This window comes from Suncus etruscus, chromosome 2, assembly GCF_024139225.1.
Source record: "Suncus etruscus isolate mSunEtr1 chromosome 2, mSunEtr1.pri.cur, whole genome shotgun sequence".
Classification (NCBI taxonomy): Eukaryota; Metazoa; Chordata; class Mammalia; order Eulipotyphla; family Soricidae; genus Suncus; species Suncus etruscus.
The window spans coordinates 158,859,455-158,877,144 of NC_064849.1; the positions used below are offsets into that span (position 1 = coordinate 158,859,455).

The 17,690-nt window shown below is 35.1% G+C and overlaps 1 protein-coding gene across 6 annotated transcripts in view; it reads left to right on the forward strand.

The window, feature by feature from the left end:
* PAM (peptidylglycine alpha-amidating monooxygenase) overlaps positions 1-17,690 on the forward strand; it is a 190,889-nt gene that overhangs the window by 121,934 nt on the left and 51,265 nt on the right. For 3 of the 6 annotated variants that reach the window (XM_049769116.1, XM_049769118.1, XM_049769119.1), the window contains exons 13-14: positions 1,456-1,524; positions 14,061-14,384. In XM_049769116.1, the coding sequence (XP_049625073.1) occupies positions 1,456-1,524; positions 14,061-14,384 (393 nt within the window). The remainder of the gene's footprint in view (positions 1-1,455; positions 1,525-14,060; positions 14,385-17,690) is intronic. The other 3 variants (XM_049769120.1, XM_049769121.1, XM_049769122.1) reach the window with 1 other exon arrangement.

The following is a 17,690-nucleotide window of genomic DNA, read 5'->3' on the forward strand; positions in this document are numbered from 1 at the left end:
AATGCCAAAGTAACTACAAAATTTTTATAAAAGAAATTAGCATAACAATCAGGTTTGTTTGTTTAGCACCTAATGTGTTATAGGACATGCCTTAGAAAATAAAATACATTAAAATATTCATAAAATAGTGATAAATTTATTAAACAAGAATGTTATTAGTATCATAAAATTCTGTATTTATTTACATCAGCTAGTTAAGTGAGAAAATTAGTAATTGGTAGGTATGATGAAGTATTTTTTGAGCATTGGAACAATTTTACCATATTTTTTTAACATTCAAAATTATAAATGTTTTATTTCCTCTTATTTTAAGAGTTAAATTTTTATTCCATATTGAGTTATCATTATAATTATTGTTGACAAGTTGGATCAAAACTACATAAAAGTATTAAAATTTTCATAATCATAAGTATCAATTCATTAATTTATTAATTGACATATTATTGTCATCTAACACACATATATAATTGTCACCTAATATATACATAACTATATATAGCAAGTCATATATAGTTTGGATTATATGTTACATTAGCGCTAAAGTTTCTGTGTTGATATACAAAGTTATTATATCCTCCACCACCAAAGTACTTGTGACCCTCCACCACTGTTCCTATGTCTCCTTTGATCCCAGCCCCCTGGATTTAAGAAGATTTGGCGGCAGTGGTTGGTGCGCATGCAGAGGTGGTCGGGCAGTTCCTGGCTCTTTGCTCAGAAGTAGTCGCTGGCAGTGCTTGGGAGTCCATATGCTGTGCTTGGGACTGAACCAAGATCACTGCCAAAACAGATGCATTCATCATGTGCCTTACCTCCTGTCATAGCTCTCCCACCTGGCTCCTTTAAAATAGAAATTTTTATGGGGTTGCAGCAGGAGAAAAGAAAGGGTTTTATTTTATTTTATTTTATTTTGGTACTGTGGTTTTTAATCCTGATAATGGCAGGGTTCATGCATACACCTTCCACCAGAGTATCTGCCTGCCTCCCTGCATCATTGTCCAAATGCCTTTCTACCTCCATCCTTATTCCCTAAAGACTCCTCCACCTCATAAGCTTCTGCTGAAGATCAGTTCTCAGTTTCTGTTACCTTTGGTCATTTGTTACTCTTGGTGTTTTTGTTCTGCATGAGAGAGAAATCATTCTGTGTCTATCCCTCTTGTGACTAACTTCACTCAGCATGATACTTTCCAGGTCCATCCACATAGCAGCAGACTTCATTATTTTTCTATAGATGAATGTTATTCTGTTGTATATATGTAACATGGTTTCTTTATCCAGTCATCTGTTCTTGAACATTTGGAATTTTCAAGAAGGGAAAAAATATTAATACTGCTGTTTTTATGATTAAAAATTCTGAATAATATTTATAGGTTAGGTTGTTGGCTCATTTTCAGCAACCTATTTAAAGTATGTAATATAGACTGTAAATTTATATTCTAAATTTTTTATCTTTTCCAGAAACAGAAAAAAAAGATAAGTCTTCTTTACTCCAGCAGCCAATACGAGAAGAAGAAGTATTAGATCAGGGTATGTATGCCAACTTCTATTACTAGGCCTATAAAATCATGTATCATCCAAACTGATAACTAATTTTGTTAATCACTGAGATTTTAACACTTTTTATTTTTAGTCTCCAGCCTTATTGTGCATTTCTCACTTTATAAATAATGAATAATTCATAAGAAAATTGTCATCGTTGCACTTCAGCTTTGAAAGTATAATTAATGTAATTTAGTCCCACTAGAATTTGCTGTTTATTTAAAATAGTAACTTTTATGTATAATAAAAACAATTTCAAATATAATTATCAGCAATGATCACTCGTTGCTTTTGAAATCTAGTGACCTTTGCTCTTTAACTCTTTGTGCATTCTGCATGGTGTGTTTATTAACTATATTTAAGGTTCAAGGAAAAAAGGCAAAAAAAAATCTATATCTAATCTCTCTTAAATCATGCTTCTCTACCTTCAGTAAAGTAGGAGGAATTATTGTCTTAATATATTTGTAGTTTTGTCTGTGGTACATATACACAATGGAATATTATTCAGCTGTCAGGAGAGATGAAGTCATGAAATTTTCCTATACGTGAATGTTCACGGAATCTATTATGCTGAGTGAAATAAATCAGAGAGAGAGAGAAAAACGCAGAATGGTCTCACTCATCTATGGGTTTTAAGAAAAATGAAAGACATTCTTGCAATAATAATTTTCAGACACAAAAGAGAAAAGAGCTGGAAGTTCCAGCTCACCTCAGGAAGCTCACCACAAAGAGTGATGAGTTTAGTTAGAGAAATAACTACATTTTGAACTGTCCTAATATTGAGAATGTATGAGGGAAATTGAGAACCTGTTTAGAGTACAGGCGGGGGTCGGGTGGGGAGGAGGGAGATTTGGGACATTGGTGATGGGAATGTTGCACTGATGATGGGTGGTGTTCTTTACATGACTGAAACCCAAACACAATCATGTATGTAATCAAGGTATTCAAATAAAATATATATATATGTATATTTGTAGTTTTGTATTACATTGTCATTGAATCAGATGACTTATGGGAGCATTCTTTTTCTTTTTTGTTTATTTAAAGTAGAAACACTTAATGTCTGTTAGTCATGTACTGCATATGATGAGACTAAAAATTATTCTCCTCAATCTTGCTTTCTTGCCACTTGTTTAAAAGATAGTAATTGTATTAGGAGTTGTGAATATGTAAACTTATCAGGTCACCTTATTCTAGTCTTGATATATTTTTTATCTTCTATTTAATATACTTTTGACAGCATGAGGTCTATCGGAAATACATAGGATTTTCCTGTTAGCAATCCATCAACGTTTTGGGGTTTTGGGCATTGTAAACAACTCTGGGAATTCTTCAGAATTAGTCTGCTGGGTCTAAATCAAAGATATTAATCTTGAACTAATATTATTTACTAAACTAATGGAACAGGCTTTGTAAAGGAATGGTGTGTAATAATGTAGTATAGAGTAAACTGTATTATAAAAGTTTTTCATTTGTTAAGACCATATTCCATAACGTCTAATTTTAACATTGAATGCTTTTAGAGTGATCTTGAAAAGCTCTCTAAATTTAGCTCAAAGTTAATGTTATCATTGTGTGGAATTCAAATAGGGCAATTATATTACATATAAGCATCATACTTAATAATCGAATATGATTTCAATAGCTAAATTTGTTAATTCTATCTATTCATTTTAAGGAAGTCAGCAGGGACAGCCTAAATATATATAGTACTAGTTAGTATTTATCATATTTTACTAAATTACTAAATTTTAGTAAATAATTTGTATTTAGTAAATAATTATTAAATAATAAAAATATTAGAATTAAAATTTTACTTTGACATTGCATACTGTTTTTACATGTATGCTTCTAAAATAATTTAAGTTGTCCTAAGATGCATTTCCAAATCCCAACATAATGTGATATGGCATGGGGTGCAATCAACAATTTTAGACACACTTTTAGTGGCATTCAATAGGACAGGGTAAACTATAGAGTATGTTTTCATCTTGAAGTTAGCTGAGTGAGTTCAGTATCTTTTTTTTTTTTTCAGTGAGTTCAATGTCTCAAAGAAGATATTGAAACTCCTGAAAAATTAGAAAACTTGGAATTTTTTTGTATTAGTTGAGGAATCTTAAATGTTAGATTTAATCTGTTCTTTTCCAATATTTTTAGGGATACCATATATGCCCAAGATATATACGATATCTTAAATGTTAGATTTAATCTGTTCCTTTCCAATATTTTTAGGGATACCATATATGCCAATGAACCAAAAATCTTTAAAACATCTTCATATTTTGTCACAAATTTTCTCTTGACCTTTGATTATGTATATAAAAACATGTATATGTACACACACATACAGTATTGAATATTTTTAAATACTGAAATTCTTATTAGTTCTAAAAAGTCCTTAATAGATAAGATTTTTTTCTGATAGTTTATTTACCTTTATAATTAAAATTATATTTATAATTATATATAAAATATCATAAAATGATGTTTTTGAGAAAAATGCTTTGTATTATATCCAGCTTTTATATTGCAAAATAGACTGTAGTGCTCATACATTGAAACTAGTATGTCAATCATAATGTTTCTTCCTCAATTATATGAGACAAAGACTATATCATAAGCCATTTCAGTCGTCAATGTGATTTACATATTATTCTACGGGTCTTTGAAACCAGCAGTCTCGAATTTAAGGGGAAATATAGCAAATGCATATTTGTGTATAGTCTATTTGATTCACTAATGAGATGAATATATCTTCTTGCAAATATGCAGGATAAATCTACTCATTACTGAGGGTCTATTTGCATTCACTCCCTGGGGAGCTGACTTGACCAAGAAACTTATAGGTGGGATTCTTTTTTCCGGGCCATGCCAGGCAGCATTCAGGCATTACTCCTGCCTCTGTTCTCAGAAATAACTCCTACAGGCTCGAGGGACCCTATGGTATGCCAGGGATTGAACCTGAGTTGGTAACGTGCAAATGCCCTACCTGCTGTGCTGTTGCTTAGCAGGGATCTAATTATTCAAGTAAATTATATCAGGAAGCCCTTATAAATAATATTTTATCTTATTTTCAAAGCAAGCAAATAATGTATTTTAAACGGGTTTACCTTAATACTCTGCTTTTAAGAGAAATAGGAGTATGTGATTTGCCTTGGCATTCCTAGTCATTCATTTCTGCCAGAATATCAAACTTTGTTTGTTTGTTTTGTTTTTTTGAGGCCATACTCATTTGATGTTGAGGGGTTACTCCTGGCTTTGTGCTCAGATATTGCCCCTGGCTTGGGGGACCTATGAGACACCGAGGAATCTAACCATGGTCCATCCTAGGCTAGCGCTTGCAAAGCAGACACCTTACCTCTAGCGCCACCTCTCCGACCCCCAGAATATCAATCTTGATTGAAAATTAACTACACTTGGACCAGTCTGAATCATGTGAATCTGTGAGTCTGTGCTTATTCATAAACACACAGACCTATATCCTTTTTTTTTTTGTCTGCTCTCTGTAGAATAAAATTTGGCATAAAATATTTCAGAGTCTGTCCCAAAATGTCATTACAAAGATATCAAATGAGTTTCACTTGATGACACTTCATCAATCAGATTGTCTTGGCTCATATAACAATGGAAGCAATTCAATGAGCCTTTAAGTAAGTCTGCAGAGATATTTGTGTCAGGTCACACCCAGCAGTGCTCAAGAACCACTATCAACTATGTTCAGCAAACCATGTGGTGCTGAGGATTAAACTCAGGGTCCCTAATCCAAAGCATATGCTCCAGCCCTTGGAACAATCTTCCACGCCATAAGATATATATTTTTTAAATGATGCTAATTTTACTGATTTAAAAAAAATAATACTCAATATAAATGATGTTAAAATTACATTAATAATGAACAAGAAAATAAAAATAATAAATAATTTCCAGAGATATGTTAATCTGTAATAAATAATACACATTATGTAGGCACATAATTTTAACCATTTTATATCATAATGTATGCAAAACGTGTATCCTTATTTTAACAATATTATACCTTGATATTTTCTTCAATTGTAAAAACACTATTGCAAGACAGTTTTAAATAATTGCATAAAATGAATGTATTCCTGCCCTGTCTGCTTAAAAAATAGCTATTTGCCTGTAGGCGAGCTTATCTGTGAATGAGTTGATCATGTATGCATACTACACTAATGGATATTCAAAAATGCTTGAAATGTCACCTTCCTTTAGAAACATTGTGAGTGAAAATTTACTTACATATGTAATAAACTACAATAAGCTAAACAATATAATCCCACAAGACAGTGACTCGGTGGAGAAATTGCATCCTAGGGGATTATAGAGAATGAAGATGTCAGCATTGAAGTTTTCAAGAATAGACACACACATATACATTTCCTCATTCTTACATGTTTGGCACTTTTAGGAAAGTAAATCATATTTTGTAAGTTTTTCATTTCTTATAAATTATGGGCTCTTATATAGGCTCAATTTGCTGATACTTTCTCACTGAGCTTTCTATCTATATTAAGACCAAAAAGAAAAAGATGCTTACCAGCTGCAAAAAGCATAAATATAATACATTTAGGAGTTCTGAATTTGATCATTTCTCTCCCTTAAAATTCAGAATATAAATGTAATACTAAAATTTATGTCAGTTGTACAGGAATATTTGATATCTTCAAAAAAGAACTCAAGGCAGAACTGCAAGTCAAAATCTACCATACCATCATGTCCTTGTTTTGTGCTTTGTGCCCTGAACAGCATTTCTTTTGCTGCAAAAAGGGCCTTTAACATGTTTTATTCAGTTTGCTCCAAACTCAACTCATTGTAGTCCTTGTGTCTGTACATAATCAATCTTTCTACTCAAAGGTCAGCATGAGCTACTATATTCCCAAGGCAGGGAATATGACAAAAATACAATTTATAGAGGGAAAACATTCTATGACCTCAAATAGTTAAAGGTCTTCAAACACCTTCTGTGAAACAGAATAATTTCACAGTGGTTTTATGCTAACAAAAATAAATTACCGTTGGCATGTTTCAAAAGAGCAAAATCAAGGGAAGAAAGCTGTAAGTTGAAATATAATAATAGTGAAAAGTTGGAAAGTAACCATTGGTAAGACATTTATGAGGCAAGAAAAACAAAGGTTGGACTGGCTTTACTAAGGCAGCATTTTTTATTTCTTTGTTCAATACAGGGCACTCCTTCCATCCTTTAATGAAGTACAGAGGATGATTTTAGAAGTATTTTCTTAGCTAATTTTAAGTACTTCCAATGCCAATTTTCTGTATTAAAGAAGATTTAGCCCTTGTTTGTATTCCCACTCACAAAAAATGTATTGGTTTGTTATGATTTATGAGCAGCTCACAGGTCTTTATTTATTGAACTCATCTATCAACACACAATTCTAAATACCCCCAAGGTTCTGGGAAGCTGAGTGGGATCCTGTTTTGAATTGGTTTCCTAATAATAGAATAGTCAGATCTGATTGATCATTTCTCGTGTGGCTGAGCTTTCTGGTATAGGTCTGTGTGTACAGAAGCTTCACATGCCATAATCTCCTACTTCTCAATTTCTTAAAAGAAATAAGAATGCTACATTTCTCTATTTTTTTTTATTCTCAGGTGAATGCTGTAAAAGAAGTTAACTTTATTTGTGGTCCTTGAACTGGCATTCAGATCAAGTGGTTTTAATCCTTTAAGGCTACTAGGATAAATGTTTGTGGATGAGTAATAAGTAAACAGTCAATTATCCGCATTGATTTTAACCAGCATGAAATTCATCTATGACCAAGTCAGAAACATAAATATTAAAATCTATAAAGAAAAGCTTTTATTTCTCCATTTCTCACATACATCTTGTTAAAGGGTGGTGTTGCAATGGTATAATCTCATTAGTTTGGTTTCTCGGTGTTATTTAGTCTTTGGTTATAGAGCTTATGAACATTCTAGAGAAATCGCAAAATAGTAAGCAGTAGCGAGAACTGTTTGCTTTAGTAATAAACTCCTTGAGGTATCTGTGAGAAGTGGAAATTTATGTTGTTGTTTTTTTTATTTGGGGACGTATTCCTAGCTCTGCACTTAGGGATCCTCTGGCAGTGCAAAGGGGATTAATTATATGGGGTGCCAGGATCAAACCCAGGTTGGCTATACACACTGTATTTATTATCACTCTGGCCATGCTGAAATTACAAAGAGATTCTTCATCAATCTTAAAAATAAAAAATAATAAGCATTTGCCACTATGAAGTTTTTTATTATCTTGAGTTAATTTACTAAATTTAAGAATTAACTTACTTTTTACCTAACAGGTATAAAGTGTTTTACTTGAATTAAAACATATATGTACTTATATATGGGAGACCAGAGCTTACTTTACATGCCACTGACCCAGATTTGATACCTGTCATCACATATGGTCCCCCCCAAAACCATGAGGAATAGCCCCTGAGCATCACTGGATGTGACCACCAAAAATATTTGGAGGAGCATAAGGGAGGCATACAGAAATATTACAAGGTTCAGTCAGATCCAGTTTGACCTCAGACATTCCATGTGGTTTCCTGAGTACAGCCAGGAGTGATAGTTGGACACATAACCAGAAGTAAGCCCTGAGCACCCCTCAAAAGTATGCAACCCCTAAAAATATCTTTTGGAATCATTTTTAGTGATTGTTTCCAATAATTTTAGTTTATCCTGACAGTCAACAAATGCAATTTCCATTTTGGTGGCAGAGAAGAGTAAGTTAACATGCCAAATAGAATAGCTTGTGCATAAAGTATGGCAACTACACAACTTGGAGTTTACTTAGTAGAACTTTACTACTGTTATTTTACTATTTTACTACTGTTACTGTTTATCACTGTTATTTTTCACAGTGATCTTTTTCCTGACATTAGCTGCTAGAACAGTTGTATTTTACAAGTATCAGGGGTTGAAGAGATAGCACAGCGGTAGGGCATTTTACGTGCACGTGGCCGACCCAGGAGGGACCCAGTTTGATTCCTGGCATCTCATATTGTCCCCCAGCATGCCTGGGTCGATTTCTGAGTACAGAGCCAAGAGGACCCCTGAGCGTTGCTGGGTGTGGCCCAGAAACCAATCAATCAATCTATAAAGTTCAAAAACAACAAAAACAAATATCAGACCCACCAAGCCAGGTGACTTAAATACCAAGAGCTTTTTCTCATTTCTCAGGGCCTAAAAATTATGAAGGAGATAAGTGTATGTGTGTTTGAGGAGAAGCAGGGTATAAAAAGGTCAGTTTTAGATACATTGGATTCAGAATGCTTTTGAAACTAATGTTCAAGTGGAAATTTTCAGAACACAGCTTTATGGCAGTTTCTGACTTAGAGACTTCCAAATTTGGGAGGCATGTGTCTGAAGATAGCAGCCTGCTGAGATCACTTTGTGGGAAATTGCCATAGTCAGGCAGAGGAGAGTTGCCAAAGCTAGACCTCAGAAAACACCAATGTTTTTGTACATTGGACAGAAGACTAACTGGAAACAAAGATAACAGGTCCAGACAATATGGAAAGAGAAAGAACAAGTTTATATAAAAGAGATATTGAGAGGCCCGAGCAATAGTAGAGTGGGCAAGGCAATTGCCTTGCTTGCGACTGACCCGGATTGATCCCTGGCAATTTTCTTCAAAGCCACAAAGCAATTCTTGTTTCTTGGTTGTCATTATTGACTGAGAAACTGCAGCCTGGTGAGTTACTACAGAGGGAAAATGCTAAATGAGTGTTGGGGAGATACCTTTAGGACCACAACCTGGAGAGAGCAGAAAACCAAGAAACACAAGTTATATAGCAAATACTTAGATAAACAAAAGAGGAGACTAGTTCATGCTCTAGTCCCTAGTATTAAAGATGTTGAGTCAGCATATGTTTACTTAGTGGAAAGATTTTCAAGCAGTTACTGGTTGGATTTTAATCCTGGGTTGCCTTTTGGTGTGCCAAGTCATTTTACCGACTTGGGGAGGGAGATAGTATTAATATACCCGCCTCTGAGCATCCCCAAATATGCCAGATCACCTAGATATGCCAGGCTGTCAGTTGCCTCTTGTTTTAAGCACACAGACAAAGTACCTGTTATTGTTTTGTTCTATGCTACTTATTATCTTTATAAAAATCAAGCCACTTGCTTATGGATGCCTGATAATTGGGAATACTCAGAACTGGATTCAAGTACTATTATGAAATACAGATAAAATAACTGGACAGTAACGTATCCAGGGAGAACCAAGGACTTAGAATCCACAGAGCAGAGGCCCTATAGCTGAGCTGTCTAAAAAGTAAAATCTAAAGAGTAAGTAGCTAGTTGAAAGAATGTCCACTGAAGAATAAAGCAATGTAGCCTTAGAATTAATACTCACCAAAGTGAAAATCCAATATGATTGTGATATAAAATTGAGAACTGGAAAACATAGGAGATAATACTAGGGCCAAGGCCACCTACAAATTTGGTTTATTTTCTTCTCCATTACACTCATCTTAAATATATTCCCCCAAATGGAATCCTAATATTATTTGGGGGTCTTTGGGGGGAGGATTATCGGCATTGAAACATGCCAGAGATCCAGCATTCCAGAAAAGGAAAAACAAAACAAACCAGCCTAAGCATGTATAGCTTAGATCGAGTGGTATCTCCTGCAAACTCTCCAAATGAAAGTGATGCTTCTATAACTCTGTTCACACAGGACCAGGACAACCTGTCTGCCACCTCTAAGCTGACAACATAGATATAGTTTTGCTTTGATAATTCAATATTGAGATTTTTATTGATTGGATTTTGCTTTTGGGGGGGTCACACTCCACAATGCTCAGGGGCTACTTCTAGCTCTGCACTCAGGAATTAAACTTGGTGGTGCACTGGGGACCAGAAGAAATGCCAGGCATCAAATCTGGGTTGGCTGCATGTGAGGCAAATGCCCTACCCTCTGTACTGTCACTCCAGCCACTTGTAATCCAGTGATTAATCACTTAGGTCAGGGGTCTCAAACTCGAGGCCCACGGGCCTTTGTGGCCCTCCATACAATATTTGGTGGCCCACGGCCAGCCTTCAAATATCACAGTATTCACGATTATTCACTTACCGAATAATCGCAATAAAAATCGCATTAGTAAGAAAAAAATCGCATTAAACATTCGCATACCCTGAGCAGTTCCGTTCGGGGTATACAAATGTTTAATGCGATTTTTTGCGATTTTTTTCTTACTTACTTACTTACTTACTTAATGCGATTTTTATTGTGAATATTGGTAAGCAAATAATCACGAATACTTTGCACCTAGCGCAGACATCATTTTGCTGCTCCTGCCCACTGTCCCTTGCATTATCAGAGGCCTAAGGGACAGAAGTGAGAGAAGTTTATACAGAATTAGATTTTGTCATACCTTCATCATGACTTCATCAAAGCCTGCAGTGAAGATAAACACTGATGATGAGCACAGACAATTTCAGGAAAAGTGGGAGACACAGTATTTCTTTGTTGAGTACAGGGGCATCCCACATGTCTTATTTGCTCACAGAAAGCTGCAGTGCACAAGGAATACAACTTGAAACGCCATTATTCAACTAAACATGTTGAGGAATGTGCAAAATATCAAGGAAATGAGAGAGCTAAGTGGGTTGCCAGTCTTAAGACATGTCTAATGGGGCAACAAGATTTCTTCAAAAAAGCAATCAAAGAGAATGTTGCATCAGTCGAAGCTAGTTACATGGTTACTGAGATGATTGCTAAGGCAAGGAAACCATTCACAGAAGGAGAGTTTGTTAAAAAAAATGCATGTTACAGGCTGCAAGTATTATCTGTCCAGAAAAGAAAGGTCAGTTTAGCAAAATCAGCCTTTCTGCCAACACTGTGGCAGAGCGCATTTCAAGAAGTGAAAGCCTTCATGGAGAAGGATGGGAATGCTCTTTCTGAGTTGAGTGATCACAAATGGCTCATGGACTTAGCTTTTCTTGTTGACATCACACATTAGCTGAATGTACTAAACAAGATGTTACAAGGCCCAGACAGCTTATCAGTGCTGCCTATGATGTGAGAGCATTCTCCACAAAACTTGTGTCATGAAAATCCTAGCTCTCTCAGACAAACCTTTGCCATTTCCCAGCATGCAAGGAACTTGTGGATGCAGGCATACCATTCAGTGGTGAGAAATATGTTGATGCTATTTTTAAGCTAGAGAAGGAATTTGATCACTGATTTGCAGACTTCAAAAAGCACAAGAGCCACTTTCCAAATTTTTGTGGACCCCTTTTCCTTTGATGTGCAAGATGCCCCTCCTGCGCTTCAAATGGAGCTCATTGACCTGCAATGCAACTCTGATCTCAAAGCCAAGTTCAGGGAGATTAGTGGAAAAGCAGACATGCATGGGCAATTTTTGAGAGAATTGCCCCCCAGCTTCCCTGAGCTTTCCCAAATGTTCAAGCGCACCATGTGCCTTTTGGGAGCACATATTTGTGTGAAAAGTTATTCTCCACATTGAACTTCAAGAAGTCAAAGTACAGGTCTAGACTTAATGATGATCATCTTCAAGCCATACTGAGTGTGTCAACTGCTTCCTCTCTAAAGCCAAATGTGGTTCAGATTTTTGAGAAGAAGCGCTGTCAAGTCTCTGGCAGCAAGGAATAGGCAAAAAGATGCCATGTTCAGAAGAACTGTTCATGATCTTCACTCAATGTTCAGTTCATGTTCAGAAAAAATAATTAAAACTGTTAATAAAGATGTTTGAGGACTTTTTTGTGTGAAATCCCTTATGCGGCCCTGCCTCATCTCGACTTTGCCTCCTGCGGCCCCCAGGTAAATTGATTTTGAGACCCCTGACTTAGTTAATCCTAAGTGATCATTTCAAAGGAACCAGTAGTGTGCATTTGGTATTTGATCATTAATTTTAGATGTTTACTGAAAAACTATAGTGTTGGGCCCTTTTTCTTCCATCAGTCTTAGACTTATGGCACAGGTTTAGATTTCATACCTGTTTTTTGACCATCTATGAAGTAATCTTGTATTTTACCTCCTATTAAACTGTTTCATTGACAAAAGTATGGTAAACTCTTTATATTACGTGCATAGAGCAGAAGAATTTTGCAGCTTTGGTGAGGCAAGACTGCCAACTGTGACCAAAATTATTTGATTGAGTTGCAATTTGCTTTGTTCATTTTCATGAGATTGGCTTTACTACTGAGTAATTACTTTCTAGTTAAAGTTTTCACCTGGGATAAACCGGGAAAGGAAGTTTTCACCTGGGATAGGCAAGAATTAAAACTCACTTTGAATCACTAAACCAAGATAGTTTGTAAACATGACAGAACCTCTTAGAAAATTTTTCAAAGACTTCATATTCCTCTACTAATTTCTTAATATAATATTCTTATAGTGGGAATATATCATAGCTAAAGTACTCATCACTTCATTTTATAATTGTTATTAAAGGGTTTTTAAATATTATCTGATGATAGTGAATGTAATTAAAACAATAATTGGAATACATAGTCATAATTTCATTAGCAGTACTTAGAAAAAGATGAGGAAAAGTAAGACCCATGGATAACCTTTATATTTGCTTCAGGTAAGTAAAGTTTTGTTTTTATAAGAACATATATGTTTTCTATTCACAGTTTATGTAAGTAGATTTAAAGCCATACATATAGATAATGATGTTTAACATGCTTTGTTAACTGTCCACAGTTCTACTTTGTGTGTCATAATTTTATAAGTAATGTGTTCGTATAGAATAAAATTATAACAAAGCTTATTGATATGAAAGAAGATATAACATACATTTATGTGACAAGTCATTGCAGAGAAATTTTGTTGAAATTCTTTTTTGGTCTAAAACTGAAATCAGTTCTCTTTTCTAACAAAATATTTTTCTGGAATTTACTCACCTGTTTAAAATAAACCATGAGTTGCTTTTATAGCATCACTACTAATGTAAGAATGATGACAATAATAATAAACTCTTGATCTTCCATTTGCTAAGTACAGTGTGTTAGATTTCTGTTCATACCTACTCCTCAAAATATATGTATTTTATTTCTTGTGTATTATGCTTTCATTAGGTATTGAAAGATAACTTCAATGTATTTGCCATAGAAGATAGCTATTATCTGCTATGGCAGTTGATAACATCTTATTTTAGAAATCAGTTGAACTCTGACTTCTCAATGATTCCAGCTGTACTCTGAAAATGGTTTATTGAGATGTGCAGTGCAAATCAATAAGATTATTTTGTACCTGCTAATATGCTGATAGAGATTATCTAGTGTTGGTGGCCCTAAAATAACAAAAACATATCTGTGGTATATAAAAGGTAATGTGAAATATATTACGATACCATTATTCTGGAAAATCATCTCTTCCTCACTCCTCATGCTTGAAAGATGGAGAACAACTTCCTTTTTCATTTATTCTAAGGAAATGAACAGGAGATGAGATTCTTCAAGCACAATGTTGTTTAGATTTTGCACCTTTCTCACCCCTTCTCTGTTCTCTCCTTCCTCCCCTACAGGTGATTTCTATTCACTACTTTCCAAGCTTCTAGGAGAAAGGGAAGATGTTGTTCATTTACATAAATATAATCCTACAGAAAAGGCAGAATCAGAGTCAGACCTGGTAGCTGAGATTGCAAATGTAGTACAAAAGAAGGATCTTGGTCCATCTGATGCCAGAGAGAATGCAGAGCAGGAGGAAAGGGGCAATGCTATTCTTGTCAGAGACAGAATTCACAAATTTCACAGACTAGAGTCTACTTTGAGGCCCGCAGAGAGCAAAGTTTTCTCCTTACAGCAGCCTCAACCTGGTGAAGGCACCTGGCAAACAGAAAACACAGGAGGTGCGTCTAGGACTTGTCTTAAAGAATGAAATGAAAACACTAAAATCCACATTAGCAAAATCTGAAGGGAATAAAACTTAATGGGTGAGGAAAAAATTGCCAGTATGTAGTACTTATTGCTAGAATTGAACATTACTCAGAGTTGAGATCTTGGTTATCATGTAACTTTGTTTTTTAACTTTTTCCATTGACTTTGGTCTGACCATGCATAAATTTTCATTCAGTCGCTGGGCCACAATTACCAGAACCAAAATGATTTGGATTATGCTGTGGACTATGGCATATGTGATAATGAATAACTGTTTTATACCAAATCATTATTTTTGCTTTTGCTTAATAGAAACATGCTAAAAATTTCAAAGCTTAATCTATAAAGACCCAGTGTATGAAATGAAAGGGAATTAATAGATTCTCAAAGTTATCCTTTACTTCCAACATTTAATCCAATTGACCTGTAAAACATCAGATCCCCTCCCTTTTAATGGTTTTACTAAGTTACATTATCAACAACACCTAATTGGAAAGTTATGTTATTATTTCTGAAAGGGTCTCTAGCCAAGTCCAAAGCTTTTAGATTTATGTTTATTTCTAACCTGGCTAGGCTTCCATAATTAGGGAAAGTTCCTTATTCCCTTCAGGTTTTTCTAGCAGCAAGCTATGGGTATCTCAACTTTGTCTTTATTTGTGTCATGGCCTTGTGATATTGATTGTGTTTCATGTTCCTTGCTAATGTGGAAAGCCAGATAATACAGCATGTGGGGATCATCTCCCAAAAAAGGAATGATATGTGTGCATGGCAGCTGTCCATGCGTGGGCAGGAATGGCACCGGCTGCCAGCTTGATGTTTTCAAATACAGCTTTGCAGGAAGCCATAAATTATTCAACACTTGGGTGATTTTTATTTATAATTGAAAAAAATTAGCATGCAGTGCCTATTGCTCACAGACAAGTTTCAAGCCTGGCCCATTGGGGCTGGTCTAATGCCCTCTAGGAGCTGTTGACTGGAATCTTGATTTTTTTTTCTTCTAAAATAGAATCAGCCCTTTTTTCCCTCTTTCCAATTTATCTAATCAAACTGTTATTATCAAGAGATTTTTCTGAACTTGCTTGTTCAGAATGACCTACGGTAATCAGGAACAACCTAGACTTCAACTAGGGAAAAAAATTCCAGAATTCACATCTGAGTACAGTTACTCAGAAATCAGCAACATACAATCTCCCGTCCATTTTAAAAAAAAACAACAAAATAGTGGATTGTGCATTTAGGCCTCTGTGTTTATGATAGTGAATAGTACCCAAACAACATAAATTAAATTACCTAAACGACCCAAGCTACAAAAAGGCAAAAGAACCTTTTTGGTGAGACTAACTTTTTTTAATGTGAACTATAAGACTTAAGATATGCTTTATCCCATGACTTGTCTTTGTTAATCTTAGATTTAAAATAATATCATGGTCTTTTAGAGGTATCCTGAACGTCATTGAGAAAACTATAGTTTCACGTTAGGAATTGTATTTCCAAAACCATCTTGTTATTTCTAGGGAAAAAATACTTAAAATACTCTAAAATAAATTTTTCTGCCAAATATTCAGGCATTCCAACATGGTCAAAATGGCAGTGCACACAAAATATTTCTCCAAGAACAAGTTCCTTTTATTTTAAATATATGACTGTATAACACTGAAGTGAATAAACAATGATTCATGGCAACATACAGCACAAATCCTACTTATAAAAAGGAAATGTGCTTGTTTTTGCTTTCTAAAACGATTGTGTTAGTTCACAACTTTGATTCAAAAACGTTTGTGTATGGGCCGGAGAAATAGCATGGAGGTAAGGCGTTTGCCTTTCATGCAGGAGGTCATTGGTTCGAATCCCGGTGTCCCATATGGTCCCCCGTGCCTGCCAGGAGCAATTTCTGAGCCTGGAGCCAGGAATAACCTCTGAGCACTACCGGATGTGACCCAAAAAAACCACACCAAAAAAAAAAAAAACGTTTGTCTAAACACAAAAATCCAAACATATATAGTTAAAGTATTTCTGAAGCTTTTTCTTTCTTTATGTGTTCATTGTTTGCCATTATATAATGAAATATCTATAATGAAAGATGTTTTGTTCTTTTATATAAGCTAGGGGAAGACATTCATTGGAATAGCTCCATTTGCAAAAGTTAAAATAGAAAATCATTAGCATGCACTACCCTAATAAAATAAGGAAGTAGTAATGTAATGCATGTATATTCCTCTGTGAATAAACAAGGATTATAATTTGGTGGTTTACTTTGCATTATTTCTCTCATCTTTCTCATATCCTTTATTCCAGGTGTAGATATGTGGGATCTATATAAATTACATATCTCTCTAGATGCCTAATTTGTATTACTTGCAAAAATCAAAGTAGCTTTTTATGTGAGATTATTATAAAAGGAAAAATTGTAAGACTTCCTAGTCTACCTCTGATGCCTGCTATTTTTGAGTGAAGAAACTGAAAGCTTTATGAGTGAGGCCATATTATCGGATTAGACATTTGACCTCTCATGTTTCCTTCTTAGGAACCTTGTACTTCCATACCTTGGGCTCAGGAGTGGAATGGGTCTGTTTGCTCATTTAAATAAAACTCCATGGAGCTCTGGACCCTCAGTGCTGCAAGTGGAATTCTTCCTCTTAAGACCCTTTTTGATTCCAATTCCCAACTCATGGCTCTGACACAATCCAGTCCAGTAGCATTTTCAGCAGCAGTATTTTAGGTTTCATTAAGCAACCCATATTTTGGAACAGTGGCATAGTGATGGATTCTATCCTGCTGATTTAGGATGGGACTTAGAGATCAACTAAAAAATCTTGGGTAACACTTCATACAGTAGGCCTAGGATATAAGCCGATATAAGCTGATTTTGTTTAGCTGTAGATTCATCTGAATGCCATTTGTTTCCACACCCAGGAAACTGCCTTTAAAGTTGCATTTTCTTCTCATGTTAGTATGTATGTTAGCAGGCACAAGAGTACAAGAGAAAGTAATAGAATGATATCTTCTACTTTTCCAGAGCTGAGGAAGTTATTTGTGTCCAAAAAAGGTGCTTTGTTAAGCACATTGCTTTCTGTTGTTTGCACAAAGGTGTACAGACATCTTTATTTAGATCTTGTCTGCCTGACCTTTGGCAAAGTTCAGAGACTGTTCTGAAAACCCTACCCCTAAAAGTTGTGAACACAGCATTCGGAAAAAGAAGTTCCCTTGTCAGGCTTGGCTGGTGTAGCTCATGAATTTTCCAACTCTTATTGAAAAGGGTATGCCTCAAGAAATAGTAG